The following is an 18,944-nucleotide window of genomic DNA, read 5'->3' on the forward strand; positions in this document are numbered from 1 at the left end:
ATTTTGACAATCTGATTTTCACATTATTTACCTACTGTTTTACTATATCAAAAATAAATATATCTTTTTCTATAGAATTCTGTTACTCACTAAATATATCAAAGCATTACTTTTTTGTTATTCTTGGAGAAAGAGAAAGATACAGGTCAGAGAAAGATGATAATGTAGGAGAAAAATAAGGACAGGTTCAGCTATGAAATTCTGCCTAATAAAACAACTTGCATTTTGCATAATAGGCCAAAGCTTTTGTATTCTTAGCAAATATATTTATCTCCTGAGGAATATTGAAAATATAAAGATAGAAAAGGAAAAATTAAAGTCATATTAGCAAATCTATCTATGACGCTTGTTTAATTTAGAACCTATGGGCATTATATCTGCGAACTGTATCAGGCAAGACCCGTCAGTACTAGAACATCTACTAATATAACACAACCACAGGTATGCCTCTTACAGAAATGAGATTCTGTTCCTGGTGGCTATAATAAAAGCTAGGCTGCAAAATGGGGCTGATTAACATTACATTCTAATCATTAAGGGTATAGTTTGCTTTAGTCTACAATAACAAAAATCTCATCATGCCTTTAAGCTCAAAATTAGCACATATAAATATATATTAATGAATATAATTAAAGTTAAATTTAAAACACACTTGGAATTTCAGATTTACATTCAATCATGTATATATACACTCAAGAACATGGAGTTGTTAAAGAAACACCCCTGCCTAAGCTTTTGTTTAAATTGTAGTTTTCTTTCCATTGGGTGTTTTATGACATTTCATAAAAATAATCACTGTCGCTGGACTATAGCTCTTGAATAAATTTAACCACAAATTTTTAAAAGGTGTCATAAAAGAGACTGGTAGTACTTTAAACTCATAGTCACTTAACAAAGCTTTAATTTACATTTTAATTTCTTCTTCTTCTTCTCCCCAAATTCCCCAGTACATAGTTGTATATTCCAGTCGTAGGTCCTTCTGGTTGTGCTATGTTTATTTTTGTTTTCTGCAGATATATCACTTCCCAATCCGATAAAAACCATTAAAACTTTTTAAAAGAATTACCTGGAATTTTTTAGACATTTTCATTGAGAAGATTGTTTGGAACAACTTGAAAGCGATTCTGCTAGAAATAGAAGTAAAGCCTTATTTAGAAAAGCATATTGCCAAGTCCCAATTCATAGAACTATCATTCCTGGTTAATACCTTATGATGATTTTTATTGATATATATCAGCAAAGTCTTATATTTGAAAAGAACAAGTTATCCTTTTATTCAAATATTTATACATTTAGTATTTTACTTTATAGCAAAAGTCAGAAACAAAGCCCTATTTTGATTTTTAACTATTTAAAAACACATGAGAAAAAAGGAAAATAATAACAGGACTAAAAATTATTTGTACAGTTCCTAAGTAATCTTTGCTTTTCTGATCTAACCCTGGATTACTTTTCAGATATACTTAAATCTTTACTTCTTTAATCTTTTCTTTACATTCATTCCCGCTCGTGGAATGCCTGCCCACCCCAGCCTTTACTGCTCTTTATTTAGATACAGTTGAAGTCTATCCCACCTAGTGCAGCCCACAGAAATCTCTCTTTCCCCTGAATGTAAGAGCTGATAATTATTTAGCCCTTCTCATCATTGCCTTGCATCACACTTTTTCTTTGTGAAAACATACTGACTCTTCAAATACTTCAGTAGTTTCAGTCTTCGTTTTAGCAGTTGAACACTGATAGTTAATAAGAAAAGAAGGAACATTTCAGGATGAGAAAACAGCACTTGAAACATCACAGAGAGAGACCGTGGGCCATTGAAGTCATTTATCTGGTGCCATTTATTCCCTACTCTGTCAAAGCATGTTGGGCTTCCTAGGTCTCCAACGTGTCACACTTTGCCTAGGAATTCCAATTGCTGAACCATTTCCCCCACCCCCTCAATCCAACACCCACTTATCCTTCATGTAAAAGCTTATATCTTCCACTGCACACTGCTCTTTTCTTCCTTCACAATTGTGTAAAAATAGAATTTTCCAGGGTCGGCCTGGTGGTGCAGCATTTAAGTTTGCACGATCCACTTTGGCAGCCCAGAGTTCACCCATTTGGATCCTGGGTGCAGACCTGTGCACTGCTTGTCAAGCCATGCTGTGGTAGGCGCCCCACATATAAAGTAGAGGAAGATGGGCACACATGTTAGCTCAGGGCCAGTCTTCCTCCACAAAAAGAGGAGGATTGGCAACAAATGCTAGCTCAGGGCTAATCTTCCTCAAAAGAAAAAAACAACAGAATTTTCCATTAGACCATATGCTACATGGCCGATGTTTGCTACCATAATCCTAGGGCTGATAGTAGGCCTTCAATAAATATTTGCTGGAAGTCAATCTTAGTACACAGAAAAAGTGGTGAGTGCTAAGGCTTGGGAGTTTTGTAAGCCACGCTGTTGAAATTGGAATTTATAACGAAGGAAATGGGGAACACTGAAAGATTTTTAAGTATGTTAGTGAGTGACCAAGATCAGGTTTGTGTGTTAGCCCACCTTGTGGGCAATATGGAGAATGGATTAGAGAGGTCAAATTGAGAGATAAAACAGGAGGCAAGCATATATAAGGAGACAGAGACCAGATTAATCCTCTAGCAACAGTTATGGGAATCCAGTCGGGAGAGCCCCGCTTTTGTTGGGAAAATGCCCTGCTAAACCACTTTTGAGGGTGAAGTACGTGCCTTCAGGCCTGTGAGTCAGGTGACATCTAGCTCTGAGAGCAGCCTGTAGATCTGCCTTACGTGAGTTAAAGAAAGAAAAGGACAAATGGGCCAGAATTTGGAGAAGAATACGGCTTCAGGAAAGAAACTGAGGAAAGTCCAGAAGAGAGAGCAAAATGAAACCCTGGAATACTCTATATTCTCTCCCACTTCTGTGCATTTTCAACTGCTGTGCTCGTACCTGCAATAGGTGATTACTCCCCATGACTCCAAAATCTGAAATGAAGTCAACAGTAATCATGAAAGTTTTTATTTGACAGAAAATTTTTGTGGGGTGGGGTAAGAGATGGAAAACTGAAGGAGACCCTGAATGCTGCATCAAAGTTGGCACTGGGAGAAAACACAAAAACACTAATGGACACTGGGGCCAGAGAAAGGGCCTCAAAAACCAACTGGGTCACACAGACTTAGAGGAAAAATGATGCTGGTCTGAATAAAAGCTGAAATAGGAATTGTGGGGAGAAGAGTAAAGAATCAAGAATAGCTAAAAAGTAGAATCAATTAAAGCTAGTGACACCTGGTTTCAAATTTTGTAGTCTGCACGATGTTAATGTCATTACCAAGACAGGAAGTAAATATGGTAAGATCAAATTAACAGGCAGGAAGAATAAGGTTAATTTTGAATCCATCATATCTAAAGCATACAACTGACTGGATGACACTAGCAGGCTGCTAAATACATATATTGGTACATCATGAGAGAAGCTTGAACTGGAGGTAGAGACTTTGGAGTAAATAATTCTAAGTGATGGTTGAAGTTGACCTCTCAGTTTCACAGAGGGATAAAAATGTGGAATATGAGATAAAAATGTAATTCTTAGTAACAGAAATCTCTTCTCTCAGGGGTAGAATATCTTATATGTAAGGATAATAAAGATTATGGTAGGTAGGGCTAGGAAAAAATATAAACATATAAATGCATGGATAAGTACAAAATAATAAAACATGCTATATAATCCACATGCACAAGTAGAGAAATATTAGTACTGAAGATGATAAATGTTTTACCTTTGAAAATAATAAAACAATGTAAAAGCAAACATGATTCTGTTAAGACTGTCCAATCAGAAATGTGGGCCCATTCTGGGTTCTTTAAATGGAGGAGAGCCGAAGTCACAGACAAACAGGTTAATATTTCACCCCTACAGGTTTCTAAGATTCTTATTTTCCTTATCTAATACATTTTTTTGGATCTAAGACACCATTGATCATAAGACATACATTTTATGTACCTTTTTACAAGAAAAACAAAGTTGCTATCAACCTAGGACACAATGCTAAAATATCTTCATTGTAAACGTATCAATATCAGAGATATTAAAATGTGAAATAATATGACTCTTTAAAACATTGAAATATGTTATTCAAAAGAACCACCTGGGGCTGGCGCCATGGCAGAGTGGTTACAGTTCTGCGTACTCTGCTTTGGTGGCCTGGATTTGCAGGTTCAGATCCTGGGCACGGACCTACTCCACTCATCAGCCATGCTGAGGAGGCATCCCACATACAAAAGAGAGGAAAACTGGCATGGATGTTAGCTCAGGGCCAATCTTCCCCACACACACACAAACACACACACACACACACACACACACACAAGAATCCCTTGGGGGCCCAGCCCAGCGGCATAGTGGTTAAGTTTGCACACTCTGCTTCAGCAGTCAGGGATTCACAGGCTCAGATCTCAGGTGCAGACCTACATGCTGCTCTCATGCCATGCTGTGGTGGCATCCCACATACAAAATACAGGAAGACTGGCACAGATGTTAGCTCAGCAACAATCTTCCTCCCCTAGCCAAAAAAAAAGAATCACACGGTAAAACTGGTGATAACCTCTATTTTAACTTTCCTTAGAACATTTTTATCACTATTTCTTCCAAATAATATGTATTTTAACAGCCTTCTGATCTATGAATGCTCTAATTGAGAGAGCAGATCCAAGTTACTATCGGTGCCAAGATGTTCAACAAAGCCCAGATCTTTCAGTGCATCTGAGTGATGTATAATTAGCAGATAAAATCTCACAAGGATACAACAAAACACACTTTTCAGGTCTCTTCATCATCTTCAAATACGGACAGCTGGTTTAACCCATCACTCAGACCATGTTCCCATATATCCTGTCATTTTTAGGATGTTGACAGCAGGTTATACTTGAGACAAAGTTTTAAGATATCTTCGTCTGGGATAGATTTCCTCCTTCGGTCTAGCACTCTTGACTGCTGGCTGAGAATAGACAAAAACTCTGATCAAAATCCTTCTTTTACTACTTGTGTCAAGTTCAGATGTGTCATCTCCAAAGTCTTAAATAATGTTACACAATTGCTGCTCCATCAAATGATCCAGCAAAGAAAAGGTCATCCAACAGAGAGAAGAGGAAAATCTGACTTTTATGGATGATGAGACAATGACTTGACATGTAATGGTGACACCTCAAACAATAGTGAAAATCTGCATTGATCATGCCTCCAGTTAAACATGGCCTACCCTTCTGTCTCGCTCAGTGGGGAGATGGAAACCTAAATCCACTAACCTCCAAACAGGTGACTGTCTACATGAACATTATTTAACTATTTTATTGTTATTATTGGAATAACTTAACTATTCCAAATCACTTTATTGTTCATTACAGGGATTTCCTAAAAGAGTCATCAATTCTTCAACAGAAAGCATCAACAGACAGCTTATGCCCTAAGAATCATTCAAACTTTCGCCTTAAAATCTCTCCCTTGCTGTTTCGACCAATCTTACGCCCTCAACCTATTATATCATGATCTTTACCCAATCACAATCAAGCCCCCAAATTGAAAGATCTGCCTTAAGCCAAATTCAAAATCTGAATAAATCCTAATTTCCCCCTTCAAAAAACAACCAGAGTTCAGCAGAGGTGGCCTTTTCCCCTCACCTCAGTAAGCAATAAACTGAACAATTTCTTATCAAAAGGTTGGAGAGCCAGCATTTGACACTAATATCATGGCACCATTCAAATCTACTAATTATTCAGATAAATCTTGGCATTATCTGTTACCCTAGCATACTAAGATGTATGGTTATAGAAAACATGGTCCTATAAGAATAAGAGATCCCAAAATCCACTGTAAACTTTTGGAAATTTTGATTAATAAGATAGAGAATCAAAATATAAATAAAAGAGGCAAGATGCTATAGTAATACCTGGTAAAATGATGCTATTAAAATTTTACAATCCAAGGAATAGAAACTCTGTAACTGTTTTTAGTGAGTACAATTACAACTTAATTTGTTGTAATAGTGTGACTGTTCATTACTATTTCTCTCTTTTCTGCCTCAGGCAGTATAGAAAACTGTGTTTCATGTCAGTGGTTATTTTTCTTCTTGGTGAACAATTTTAAATACATAAATATTCTACTTCTTCAGAAGAAAAGGCCAGCATTTGCTTTCTTAATTACTTGCTCGTTTTGATACTGACAGCTGATGTTGCTGGCATTATTCAAGCAATTGTATGGAGATGTCACCACATAATTGCAAGAGGCCATGAAATTTTATATTGAGACACATATTTTCTTTGTAATTGCTCCAGAAAAACCATGCTGAATGAAAGAAATCTTTTCCTTTGACTGTATCCTCTGACAAACTTGAGCCATTGACTGCCCTTTTGCACAGCAGAAGAGAGTTTATAAGGGTAGAAAATGCTAAAATAGCAGGTTACAAGTAAATTCTATGACTTCATTAAAATTGTTGTCATTTAATATTAAATTAGGTCAGAATACGTAAACATTTTTCAGCTATAGCTGATTAGATTTTGAAAATTGTTCCATCTAAAAGTGCTCTCTCTTTGTAGCTAATGCAATCCTCTTAAAGTACTGCATAGCCTGACAGGCAAAACAGCCAGAGACACTTGCAAATCCACAAATACAAATGATTTACTCTGTTGGCAACTAAAATAAAAAATAAAATAATTAATTGCAATTGTGCTTACAAAATGGAACTAGTCAATTTCTTATTAACAGGCCTGTTTCTACTACAAACTAACTTTGTGACCTTGAACAAGACCTTTAAAGCTCTGAATATTCCTGGGGAATACACGCAGAAGAGGCTGTACTTTCTAATACTTGAAATTCTCTTCCTGTTAGGGCCAGTTTTCTGTCATTTACACCATTTAGCATAGGGAACTGAATACTGAAAATAATGTGCCCAGTTAAATGTCATTGGAAAACAATAAGTTAGAAATTTAAAAGATGGGAATTGAAAATGAATTATCAAATTAATAAATGAGTCAATTGGTCAATTAATGAATTCGCCACCCAAAAGCAACAAATAAATGAAAAGCACTAAAACTTTGAACCATCTATCTGAAAATAGATAGCTATCTGAACTGTCTATATATATCTATAGATAGATATCTATCTGAAGTGCCTATATATATATCTATAGATAAATATCTATCTGAACTGTCTATATATATCTATAGATAGATATCTGAACTGCCTACATATACCTATAGATAGATATCTATCTGAACTGCCTATATATATCTATAGATAGATATCTATCTGAACTGTCTATATATATCTATAGATAGATATCCATCTGAACTGTCTATATATATCTATAGATAGATATCCATCTGAACTGTCTATATATATCTATGGATAGATATCTATCTGAACTGCCTATATATATCTGTAGATAGATATCCATCTGAACTGTCTATATATATCTACAGATAGATATCCATCTGAACTGTCTATATATACCTATAGATAGATATCCATCTGAACTGTCTATATATATCTATGGATAGATATCCATCTGAACTGCCTATATATATCTGTAGATAGATATATATCTGAAACTGCCTATATATATCTATAGATAGACATCTATCTGAATTGTCTATCCTGAAAATAGATATTACTGATAATTGTATAGTCTTGCATATCATGACATCTATACTCTTATCAATAGACCATAAATTATTGCTTTTTTCAAGGATGACAATTAGTAAACTTTTCCACACAACTCTCCTTATGCCTAGTCAGTCATTTGTAAGAACTTGGGGGAAGGAATACGGGGAAAAATATAAAAATTACATAAAAAGTATTTCAAAATACATTCAAATTTTTACAACAGAAAACACTTATGAAATGATACTTTCTGGGCAGTTAAAGTTTATGAAGAACTAAGGAACTTTTTCCTCTTCACATATTAAAGAGTTAAAAAACCAGTTCAGATAGATGTATTTCCAAAGTGAACTACACAGTATACCATCTTATCAGAGTATGCAGAATAGCACTTGTTTTACTTGATGATTCAGGGCTCTAATAATTTTTAAAATGCAGTCGAGTAATGCATTGCAATACAGTAATGCCTCACGATCTGCTGATACGGATGGAGATGTTTGTTCCTACATTAAACGACCCCACACTGTTCTGCTTTATGAGTGTGTACTTTTCAAAGCTTTTTGCTTTTTCTCTTGCTTTTTGACTTGCAGTCATTTTTCACCACATTCAGCATGCCTGCTTTAAGCATTTTCTCCTAAGATGTCACTATGGTTATCAGTGGCTTTGAAAAATATATAACCAAATATATTTGAATTGTATATAAAATTAGAAGCAGCAAGTCTAGAAATAGTGAAAAGAACCTGTCATTTAATGTTAAGATCTGGTTAATATTGGCTGTGTGAACTTAGATAAGTTTTCCAACCATAAAGTATTTGCTTCCTCCACTGTACTTGGGATATATTAACATGTATTTCAGAGTGTTATTGTGATAATTTGATGAGATAACATATTTGAAATCTCTTGTAAACTATAAGGCTGAATACAAATGTATGCTAGGGATACTACCATCATTATCAGAACAAGATTGCCATCTAATGGCACCCAAGCAGAAAACAGGTATTGTGACTCTTTTAAAGAAGAAATGAAAAGAGTAATAGCACCAGCTGATGAAACCCACGAAGTGACAACTAATGTCACAACTGCATCCTCACTACAGTGTTGTGAAAAACAGTGTATTACAAGAGAACATTCTGCATCTTTATTATAACTGCTCCTTCTAGTAACTAAACATCATTGATAGCTCTGTATAGCGAAAACAGGAAGTACGCATCCAGTCACAACAGTGTAATTTAAACCCTAGATCTGTCACTTACAAGCTCTGTAATCCTGGACCAATAACAATGCTCTTCTGGGTCTCCATTCCTTCATCTATACAGCAACTTTCTAGAGAGTTGTCTTTAGGATTAAATGAGATAAGTCAAGTTCTTATAAAGTATTGCTTAAAAACAAAAACAACTAAGTCCCCAGACCAGTGCTTGGCATAACACAGAGGCTTCAGCAAATAAATCTAAGTTAATTTCAGCTTCTTGCATAAAGTCAAAGGCATAAAGTCAAAGTGATGCCTGTAATTGAAAAAGTTAATAGAAAGAAGAGCCAAGTTGAAACAAAAGCTTCAGTGTACTTGTGATTTTAAAATTTTATATGAATTAATTTGGTTAGTCAAAAGAATCATAACAATTAAACACAGAGCCTTCAAAGTTAGAAAAACCTGTTTGGACCCAGCTGGGACATCTACCACCTGTAACATTTTATCACTCAAAGTTTTAATTTTCTCAAATGTGAAGGGATTATTTACATCACTGAATTGCACATAGACACAATAAATGTTATATATTATTCTTCTATTATTTTATTTATGTTATAATTGTATAACTTTGGGAATACATAATAGTCACAAAATTAATTGCATGTGTTGTGTCATTCTGTACTTAAAATTTGAGAAATACTATTCTTGAAAATGTGGTGGAAATCTTCCACTAATACGAACTGGAAAAAATCATCAAATTTGGCAAGATTGCATTCCTATTAATCCTCAGGTACATCATATTTTATCATGCGTATTGCAAAAAATGGTATTAGCTATAGTTTTCTAAAAAGTCATATGCCAGATATCAGAGTATTCTACTATGCTTTAACTTATTCCTCACAACAAACTTATAAAGTAGATGCTTTTATTGCCCCCATTTTCAAAGAAAAAAAGAGAAGCTGAGAGAGATTAAATAATTTGTTCCAATTTACATAGCCTGGTTGGTGGCTGAGATCTGTCTAGATTTTTAACCACTATATTATACCTCCAAAATTAAGTGTCATACGTTTCTTTGCTTTATACAATCAGATTGAAGACACCCTCACACACTTTTTCTGACCCAGACATAAAAAAGCTTGTAAAAACTTATAGTCGATTTTTATAATTTTCCCTGGGTGAATGTTGTTGAAATCTGTACATTACCATTCATATTAGGAAAGCCACCAGAGCTTTATCTCAACTCTGCTGTGCTATTAGTCATTAAAAATTAATAACAAAAATTACCTCCTTAATTAATAGGCACAGGAGGAGCTCCTAACTCACTGTAGAATTTTATATTGCTTGTTCATCAAACTCAAAATAATTTAGCAACTACCTAATTAATTCCTAATTGATATCATTGGGCCACTACTTTCCCATTTACATCTGGACATACACCAAGAGATACTGCCCTAGGTGTCTTTGAAGTCCAAAACAAATAACAAAAACAACATAAAATCTCTTCTTTCAGTCATCCAAATGACCATTCCATTCTTTTTATCAAAGAACAATAAATAAGTAAACTATATTTTCAATTGAGTAACTCATCTGCAAATTGTAAAGATCAAATATAATACAAAGCAACAGCCTAGCTTTCTCTCTGAATATTAATGATTTGAGTCAATAAGCTTTAAAGTGTTTAACATAGGAATTTATTCTTTCTCTGAGAAACTGCTATTTTAAAAATGTTGTGTGGGGCCAGCCTGGTGGTTCGCATGTTCCGCTTTGGTGGCCCGGAGTTCCCCAGTTCGGATCCCAGGGGCAGACATGGGACCACTCATCAAGCCATGAGGTGGCAGGTGTCCCACATATAAAGTTAGAGGAAGATTGGCATGCATGTTAGCTTAGGGCCAGTCTTCTGCAGCAAAAAGAGGAAAAAGAGGATTGGTGGCAGATGTTGGCTCAGAGCTGATCTTCCTCAAAAAAAAATATTTGTGGAATTTGGGACACATGACTAATATCTGGAAAAAAAATGTTTTCATGCATTTAAATGCATTAGTTTTAATACAAAGAAATGTACCACCAGTTATAAACAAAGTGCCTTAAGTTTTTAATAATTAGCACTAATAAAAAATCACTTCAAATATTACATAAAGTCTAAATAAAAATTCAAATCAGAAAGGAGGTTTTTAAATAATATATAATAATAATGAAATATTAAGAAATTAAAGACTATGAAAAATAACCAATGATAGGACAAACTCTTTGACAAGGAATTTAAGATTTCGAGAGAAGTAATCAACTTGTACTGGGCTCCTATTTTACTCTAGGCACCTGTGAAAGGCACTTTACATATAAACATGTCACCCATTTAAGTAGAAAGATATTTTGAGATAGATATTTTTATTGTCATGTTACAAATGAGGAAAATGGACTCAGAAAGATTGGATCACTTGCCCAAGACCACTATGGTGGGGTGGGAACTTTAACTTGGATGTGTCTGTCTTCGAAGTGCCTGCTCTCTTTTGATATTAATTTGTAGTTTCTTTAATTTGAATGGATCTTTAAAATGCAATTTCCTCTCAGAGACTTATTGTGAGGATTAACTTGAGATAGCACAGGAAAAGAGCATGGTTCACTAAAGGCATTCAATTTTCCTTCCCCTCATTTAGGTCTCCAGCTACTAACTGCTAAAGCTTATACACAACTCACTCCTAGTATTAACACAGGAGCCAAAGAAAGAATCAGAGAAATAGTACTTTAATGAATATGTTCCAAACAGGTAACACTAAAATGTGTTTCAGCCTTCTTTCCTTTTCTCTTTAACTCATTTAATTAACTATGATGCTTCGCTGTCAAATCAGCCAGGTGCACGTTTCCCATCAGCTTCCGCCACTATGAGGATAATACTACAATCAGCCTAAACAGAAATGTGACCTTGTTCTAGCTTACTGTGGAAACGAAAAGCTAAAATTTAAGTACTCCAAAACCAAAACTCAGATTCTTATTCTTGTTTGTTTATCGAACACTACGCACTCCTCAATATTTAACAGACATTTCAATAACATCTATTTGTAGAAAAGTTATCTTAGTTATATAAAGGTTACATTTTGCAAACAGTTCATGTTGGAGGACTCATCAAGAAGTAACATTGCTTAACATTAGATATTCTATTAGGCTTTATAGCAATTACCTATGTCTGAGAAAAATGCTTGACAACATTAACTATTGTCCACATTAAAATTATCAGAGGAATATGAACCATGCATAAGAAACTGGATTTCATTTTTAGATTTAGCAAGACCCTCTCATAGTTCTTAACTTCTGCTACACTGACGTGTCACCATTTAGAACTGCTTCTACTGAACTGGTAGCATGATGTCACAGCTTACACTGAAAGGAGCTGCTGAGGAAATTGTTCTTGATGTTAAATCATCTATACCTTATGAAGACATGCGAGCAAAATATCTTTCCGTTCTTAGTGACCAGAATGCCTCTGTCACTAATGCTTTGATTAGTTGATTTTACGATTTATGACGTATATTTTTAATCACACAACTGGTTGTGTTTCTTTCTTCATATATGCTTGTAGAACACTTCAAGCAACATTTTCTCCTCACTGTCACTGTGGTAACACTAGCATACATTTTGCGTGCTAACCCTATGTATGGCTTCATCGTATTTTTCATAGCCTTCTTTTTTCAAGATTGGCACCTGAGCTAACAACTGTTGCCAATCTTTTTTTTTTTCTTCTGCTTCACCTCCCCATATCCCCCCAGTACACAGTTGTATATCTTGGTTGCAGGTCCTTCTAGTTGTGGCATGTGGGACGCCGCCTCACCGTGGCCTGAAGAGCGGTGCCATGTCCGCGCCCAGGGATCCGAACCGGCGAAACCCTCGGCCGCTGCAGCAGAGCGCACAGACTTAACCACTCGGCCACGGGGCCAGCCCCGTTATATCCTTCTTTTATCATTACTCAACTTTTCTCAAATAATTATTATTTTGCAAGATACTTAAATGAATGGAAAAAAATCCCAAACACAAAAATGTAAAAGTACATAAAAAATTAAGAAAAATATATTGCTGGTATTTTTCCTTTGATGGTTTGTATAGTTCATAACATATATTTCACTGTAAAGAAATTTTAAGGTCACTTATTTGAGTCTTAGGAATATTAAATACTGTACATTTTGTTAATACTATTTTTTTCTCAAAAGAATGTTGAGGTGTATCTAACCAACATCACTGCTAACATCTTGCATGACTCAATCTGTGGCAAGAACAACACGAAAGCAACCTGAATAAGCGAGTGAAGAGAGATATGAAAAATGGGAGAGAAGGGCCAGTCCCACGGCTGAGTGGTTAAGTTTGCACGCTCCGATTCTGCAGCCCAGGGTTTCACTGGTTCGAATCCTGGGTGCAGACATGGCACCACTCATCAGGCCATACTGGGGTGGCATTCCACATGTGACAACTAGGACCCACAGCTAAAAGCACACAACTATGTACCGGGGACCTTTGTGGAGGAGAAAAAGGAAAAATAAAATCTTAAAAAAAAAAAAAATGGGAAGGGTCACTAATATATTTTTTAATTCTTCAAGGTATAAATGATAGTATTTCATGCTTTTAAATTAAAAATAACTATGTTTGGTCATTATGCATTATAAATAATTTATTAACTAGAGAAGCAATGAATATAATATTTTACTACAGGGGAAATGAAATGTCTGGTATTAAACAAATCGATAATCCTGTATTTGAAACATGCATATTAATTATTCATAAAAAATACTATCCAGAAAAGTAATTTAAGCATTAATTCAAGAAAACATAATAAAAGACACCTAGAAGGCTAATCTATAAGCTTTTTAATCTAAAAGTTTAGCTTTTATATTAGAATTTGCACAGACAAAATTAGATAATGCCACACACTCAGAGTAAATTATTTAGAATAGTTGCTTTTATTCTTTCTCCGTAAGGCAAGTCTCCTTTTGGGAACCCACTTTGAATTCACATACCTTTCTTTCATTGAAATTGCCCTTTCTCGCTTTCATTAAAAAAAAAAGAAAGAAAGACTATCTACTTACTGCACTATAAAACTGACATTTTATTTGTAGTATTATTTTTTACTACCTTTCCCTTTAGGGAGGAAGCATGTTAATTTAGGACTCCATAGATAATATTTATACATTCATATGACTCATGGAACTTTATTCAAATTGTTCACTAGTCAAAAACAAACTTTTAAAAATCTAACCGCAAATTTACACTTTACTTTTAGATGAAAATACAGATAACGAAGAAAGAAATAAAAAGCATATTAAAAGATGCCCAGAATTACTATGACCACAATAATAAATAGCCATCTTTACCAAGGTAGGTACAGTTATAAGCACAAAATTGAACATGACGAACTATACAGATACATATTCAAATATGAAAGTATGTGAGCATTTCTATGACATAGACCTTGAACTACACAACTCAAATTGGTGTTTTCTCTTTTGTTTGTGCTATTCTGATATTTTACTGGCTCTTGATTCACTTTAGCTCACATTTCTTATACTGCAAGTACAGTTGGCCTTCTGTATCCGCGGGTTTCCTATCCACAGAGTCAACCAACTGTTGATCAAACGGCCTACGATGGTTGCAACTGTATTAAACACGTACAGACTATTTTTCTTATCATTATCCCCTAAACAATGCAATATAACAACTATTTATATAGCATTTACAAAGAATTAGGTATTACAAGTAATCTAGAGATGATTTAAAGTACGTAGGAGGATGTGCATAGGTTATATTCAAATACTACCCCATTTTATATAAGGGACTCGAGCATCCGGGGGTCCTGGAACCAATCCCCTGTGGATACCAAGGGAAAACTATGGTACATCAACCAAGAATGATTAATATTATAAGAATATTAACATATGTACATTTATTATGCATTCTATTGTCCTTTAGAATGTCTCTTTGCATGTTAAATCACTCAATATGAGCAGTGTCCAATATATTTGTTTTGAAAAAATGAAAGGGAATGTTCTTAAACACACATTTTCAAACTCTGTCCAGTAAAACAGATCTCTTAATAAAAGGTGTTTGATCTTCTGTAAAGAAAAAGAAAATGATTGAACTTTACTAATTTTTATTTTTTTAAAAAAATTCGTTTATTTCATTATATACATGTCCAAAGATGTTTGGCCTTGTTTTAAAAAAATCACATTAATAGATACCAATTGAGTATCTACTATGTGCAGATTACTGTAGCAAAAAGGCCAGCTGAATCTCTACACTTTCTACACACGATGATTTCTCCAGTCTTTGCAAATCTAACCATTATTAATTGTATCTTAAAATGAATAAAACTTATAAATGCTACATATGACAATTACTACAAATATTCGACTTAATATTTGCAAAATAAAAATACTTCTCTGGTCTTTTACAAAATTCATCTTGGCCATTATATTAAGCCTTACTATAAACTGCTATAAATCTTCGCTTTCATAAGATTCTATAGCCAGAAATGGATATGTTTTGCCCTTAAAAAGTTTTTAAAACTTGTTAATGATTTTCAGTAATGTAAGCAGTAGAATTTACTGATACCATTATCTTAGTTTTCAGATTTTTCAAAATCATTTTTATTTAAACCATCATTTTAGAATATTTAGCATTAATGAGCTTGTTATCAACACTGATTATCAATAACGAGCTTCTTACATTCTGAGAAGACCTTTATGCTGCTTAATAAAGAAAATAAATTGGGTAAAGCCAATTTAACCAGAAATTCCTCTCTCTGAGCTAACGCGCACAAAGGGATATTTGTGGGTTTTCTCAAACCCCATAATGTGGCATCCAAAGTGAGACAGGCTTTCAAAAGACATTTTATTCAGTAACATTAAATAAACCCTAGTCACCCTAAGGTTTACCAGAACTGTACTTCACATATGCAAAGTAACACCATTTGTCTTATGAACAATTTGGTTAACTCAGTTGATTCATAAGGTACCCTAGTCTGGGCTTCAACCAAGCTCTCTACACCTTGAATGAGACCCAGGAAATTCATAGAATTTATTATATCAATTTTTTCTTTACAGTGAACTAATGAAGTAGATAGCACTCATTACTTTATAAAAGCGAAATTAAAGTTTAAACATGTTTCTTTTGCTCCCCAGCAAATCCACTGAGTCTTTATATTCTTAAGTCATCCCTGCTCTTTACTGTGGTTGCCTACCAAGCATAACCGAGATTGCTGCACTATGTGCAATTCTTTCTAATTATTGTTTGGTTTTATTTTTTGTTGTGAAAATCTTTAAAACTACACAAAATAGAGAACATATTATAATTAATGCATGAAGCTTTCACCTCATTTTCACCTCATATTGCCCAGCTTTGATAACTTTCAACAATTTGCCAACTTCATTTCATCTATTTCCTCTTCCATACCAGTTGGCAAAGCAAATCTCAGCAAATCTCAAATACCATATTGTTGTGACCATACGAATCTCTATAAAAAGTTTTCCTTAAAATACAAAACAAAACAAAAAATATTCAACACTCAACAAAATAATTAATAATTCTGTAATAATTCATTTTTCAAATTTCCTTGATTAATTCAGAAATATCTTTTTATAGTGTTTTTATATTTCAATAAGTATGCCAACAAAGATGTCACATTGCATTGCTTCTTTTAATCTACAACGTCCCCTATCCTTTTTATCCTGCCATTTATTTGCTAAAGAAACCAGATCATTTATCCTGTAGAATTTTCCACATGCTACACTTGGGTGCTGGCAATCTCATCATGCTATTTAATATTTCATCTCCCTCATCCAAATATTTCTCATGAAATCATAGCTTAATCAAGAGACTTGAGTAGACTGAAGTCCTTGTGGGCAGGAGTGGTGGTGCTGTGTACTTCTCTAGGCATTGCATTAAGGACAAAATGTCTAGTTGTTACCCTTTCAGTGACATTAAGATTCATCAACGGTTTAGGTTTAGGTATTGTAATCCATCATTGTAAAGTTCTCCATCAACAATATATACTTACAATCATGCCAGAGCACATATAGATACCTTCATTATTCCTTTTAATGACAGCTTAGAATATCATTGTTTAGTCAGTCAACAAGTATCCTGCTGAGGGAATTTGATGTGTTTCCAATATTTTGTTACAAATATTTTGCAATGAATGGCTATTTACATACATTACTTTGTATATTTCAAGTTTCTTAGGATTAAATTTCTAGAAGTTGGATAGTTGGTTCTAAAGGCAAACACATGTATAGTTTTGCTAGATATTGAGAAATTTCCCTCCAAAAAGGTGTACATTCTCACCATGTGTAACTCTTTTAAGATAAATACACATGAATGATAAATTTGTATAAGGTTCTGCATAAAAGTGAGAAAAATCTACATTTTTAAAAGAATATCTGTCAAATTAACTGCAGGAAGAATATCTCAAGAAATTATCTTAAATTCATATTCAACTGAAAAAAATTTTAGAGTAGCTTTTTTTGATGTTAGCTTAAAAATAGAGTGTAAGAAAATATAAACATTGTCATTACCTTCTTTTGACAATTGCTAATATGATATCTATAACTTAAAAATACTGCATGAACAAAAATTCATCATAAAAATATTACAGCTGGAAATAACCATAGAGACTATGTCTAATTCCTAAAAGTTAAAAATGTGGACACTAAAATCCAAGAGGTTGATTTTCTCAAATGTATGCAGTAGGACCCAAGATTTGCAAGCTCCAGTTTAATGTTATTTCTACTTTAACTTGAAAATGACTATGTTAAAGGTATTATCAGCAATAAAAAAAATAAGTAAAAGCTTGCCTTTATAGTCAAATATCTAAATTTGAATGAATAATTAATTTGTATAACCTACTACAAAGGGAGTAATTTTTGTATTTAGAGCCATGACATTTTATGCTTTAATATAAATTTAAACTATTGCAAATATAATGGGCTTCCCTTCTTTATTCATTCAACAAGAATTTATTTATCTCATACAATAACTCTATGTGTGTGCATGTGTTAATGAGTATAAGTTTGTGGTTGCTATTGGCATTTATTAATGTTCAGGTCAACCTTATTGCATCGACATCGACCTATGCAGTTATTACTGAAGTGGCTAAGATTTGGAAGAGCAAATCTAGACCCACAAAACTTCCATTTGGCTACATAAAAAAAAGGGAAAATGGGATTGTAATTGTTTTCTTACAAAAAAGGAGACAATATTAACATTTTCATTGTTTTTAATTAGAATTTCCTTCTTTGAAATCACTTTTGTTTTACAGTTTTTTCTTATTTTATAAGTATATTCCAACTGAATTTATATTTCCATAATAGATTTTAAGATCACCAGAATCATGTGTCCATGGTACCCAGCACATAGAATACACAAATTGGGGATCGAAAAGATTGAATGCAGTCTAAATAATATTCAGCTTATCAATAAAAGTTAAATGACTAGGATCAGAGTTGTATGATATTGTGCATTTATTCAAAACTTACCTGAAGGATGAAGATTCTGTTCCTCTAAAAATTCTAGATCAAGCATTAGGTCATCTTCATCCAGTTCACAAGATCCCAAATTATTCAAAACATCCTGGACAAAAAGTGAAATCAATAGTTAGAGACCAAAACACTGAGAAACTGAGGAAATCTTCATATGTAGATGCCACAAAGTAAAAAGAACTCAAAATTAGAAATGAAAAGTTTTAACTGAATCTCAGAAATTATTTTACTATGTCATAGGCTTTAAAATTATCAGCTCAATAAAAAATTCTAAGAATTATTATAAAAATCTTAACTTTTCCAATTATTTACATGTAAGCTTTTTTAAAGGACATGTAACTACAATTAAATGGAAGTACATACGAGCAGGTATCAAAGATCTTAGAATAAAAGAAAGTTTATTTTAATCAAAATGCCTTTAATGAACATGACAAAAGATAAGCCTTTGTTTATTAAAAATGCACAAATAGATATAACGGTTTTTCAAATGTATAGAAGTCTATGAACTGAAACTTTAGCTCTTTTTTCTAATATTTATCTTTAAAATCACACAGTTAATGAACTATTTCTCAGACAAATTTTGTATACAGTTTTGAACTGTGA

General features: G+C 33.7%; 1 protein-coding gene across 9 annotated transcripts in view; it reads right to left on the reverse strand.

The window, feature by feature from the left end:
- Nucleotides 1-18,944, reverse strand: part of CCSER1 (coiled-coil serine rich protein 1) — a 1,207,616-nt gene that overhangs the window by 958,462 nt on the left and 230,210 nt on the right. For all 9 annotated transcript variants that reach the window (XM_070614289.1, XM_070614290.1, XM_070614291.1 and 6 more), the window contains one exon: nt 18,339-18,432. In XM_070614289.1, the coding sequence (XP_070470390.1) occupies nt 18,339-18,432 (94 nt within the window). The remainder of the gene's footprint in view (nt 1-18,338; nt 18,433-18,944) is intronic.

The sequence above is a fragment of the Equus przewalskii genome, chromosome 3 (assembly GCF_037783145.1).
Source record: "Equus przewalskii isolate Varuska chromosome 3, EquPr2, whole genome shotgun sequence".
NCBI lineage: Eukaryota > Metazoa > Chordata > Mammalia > Perissodactyla > Equidae > Equus > Equus przewalskii.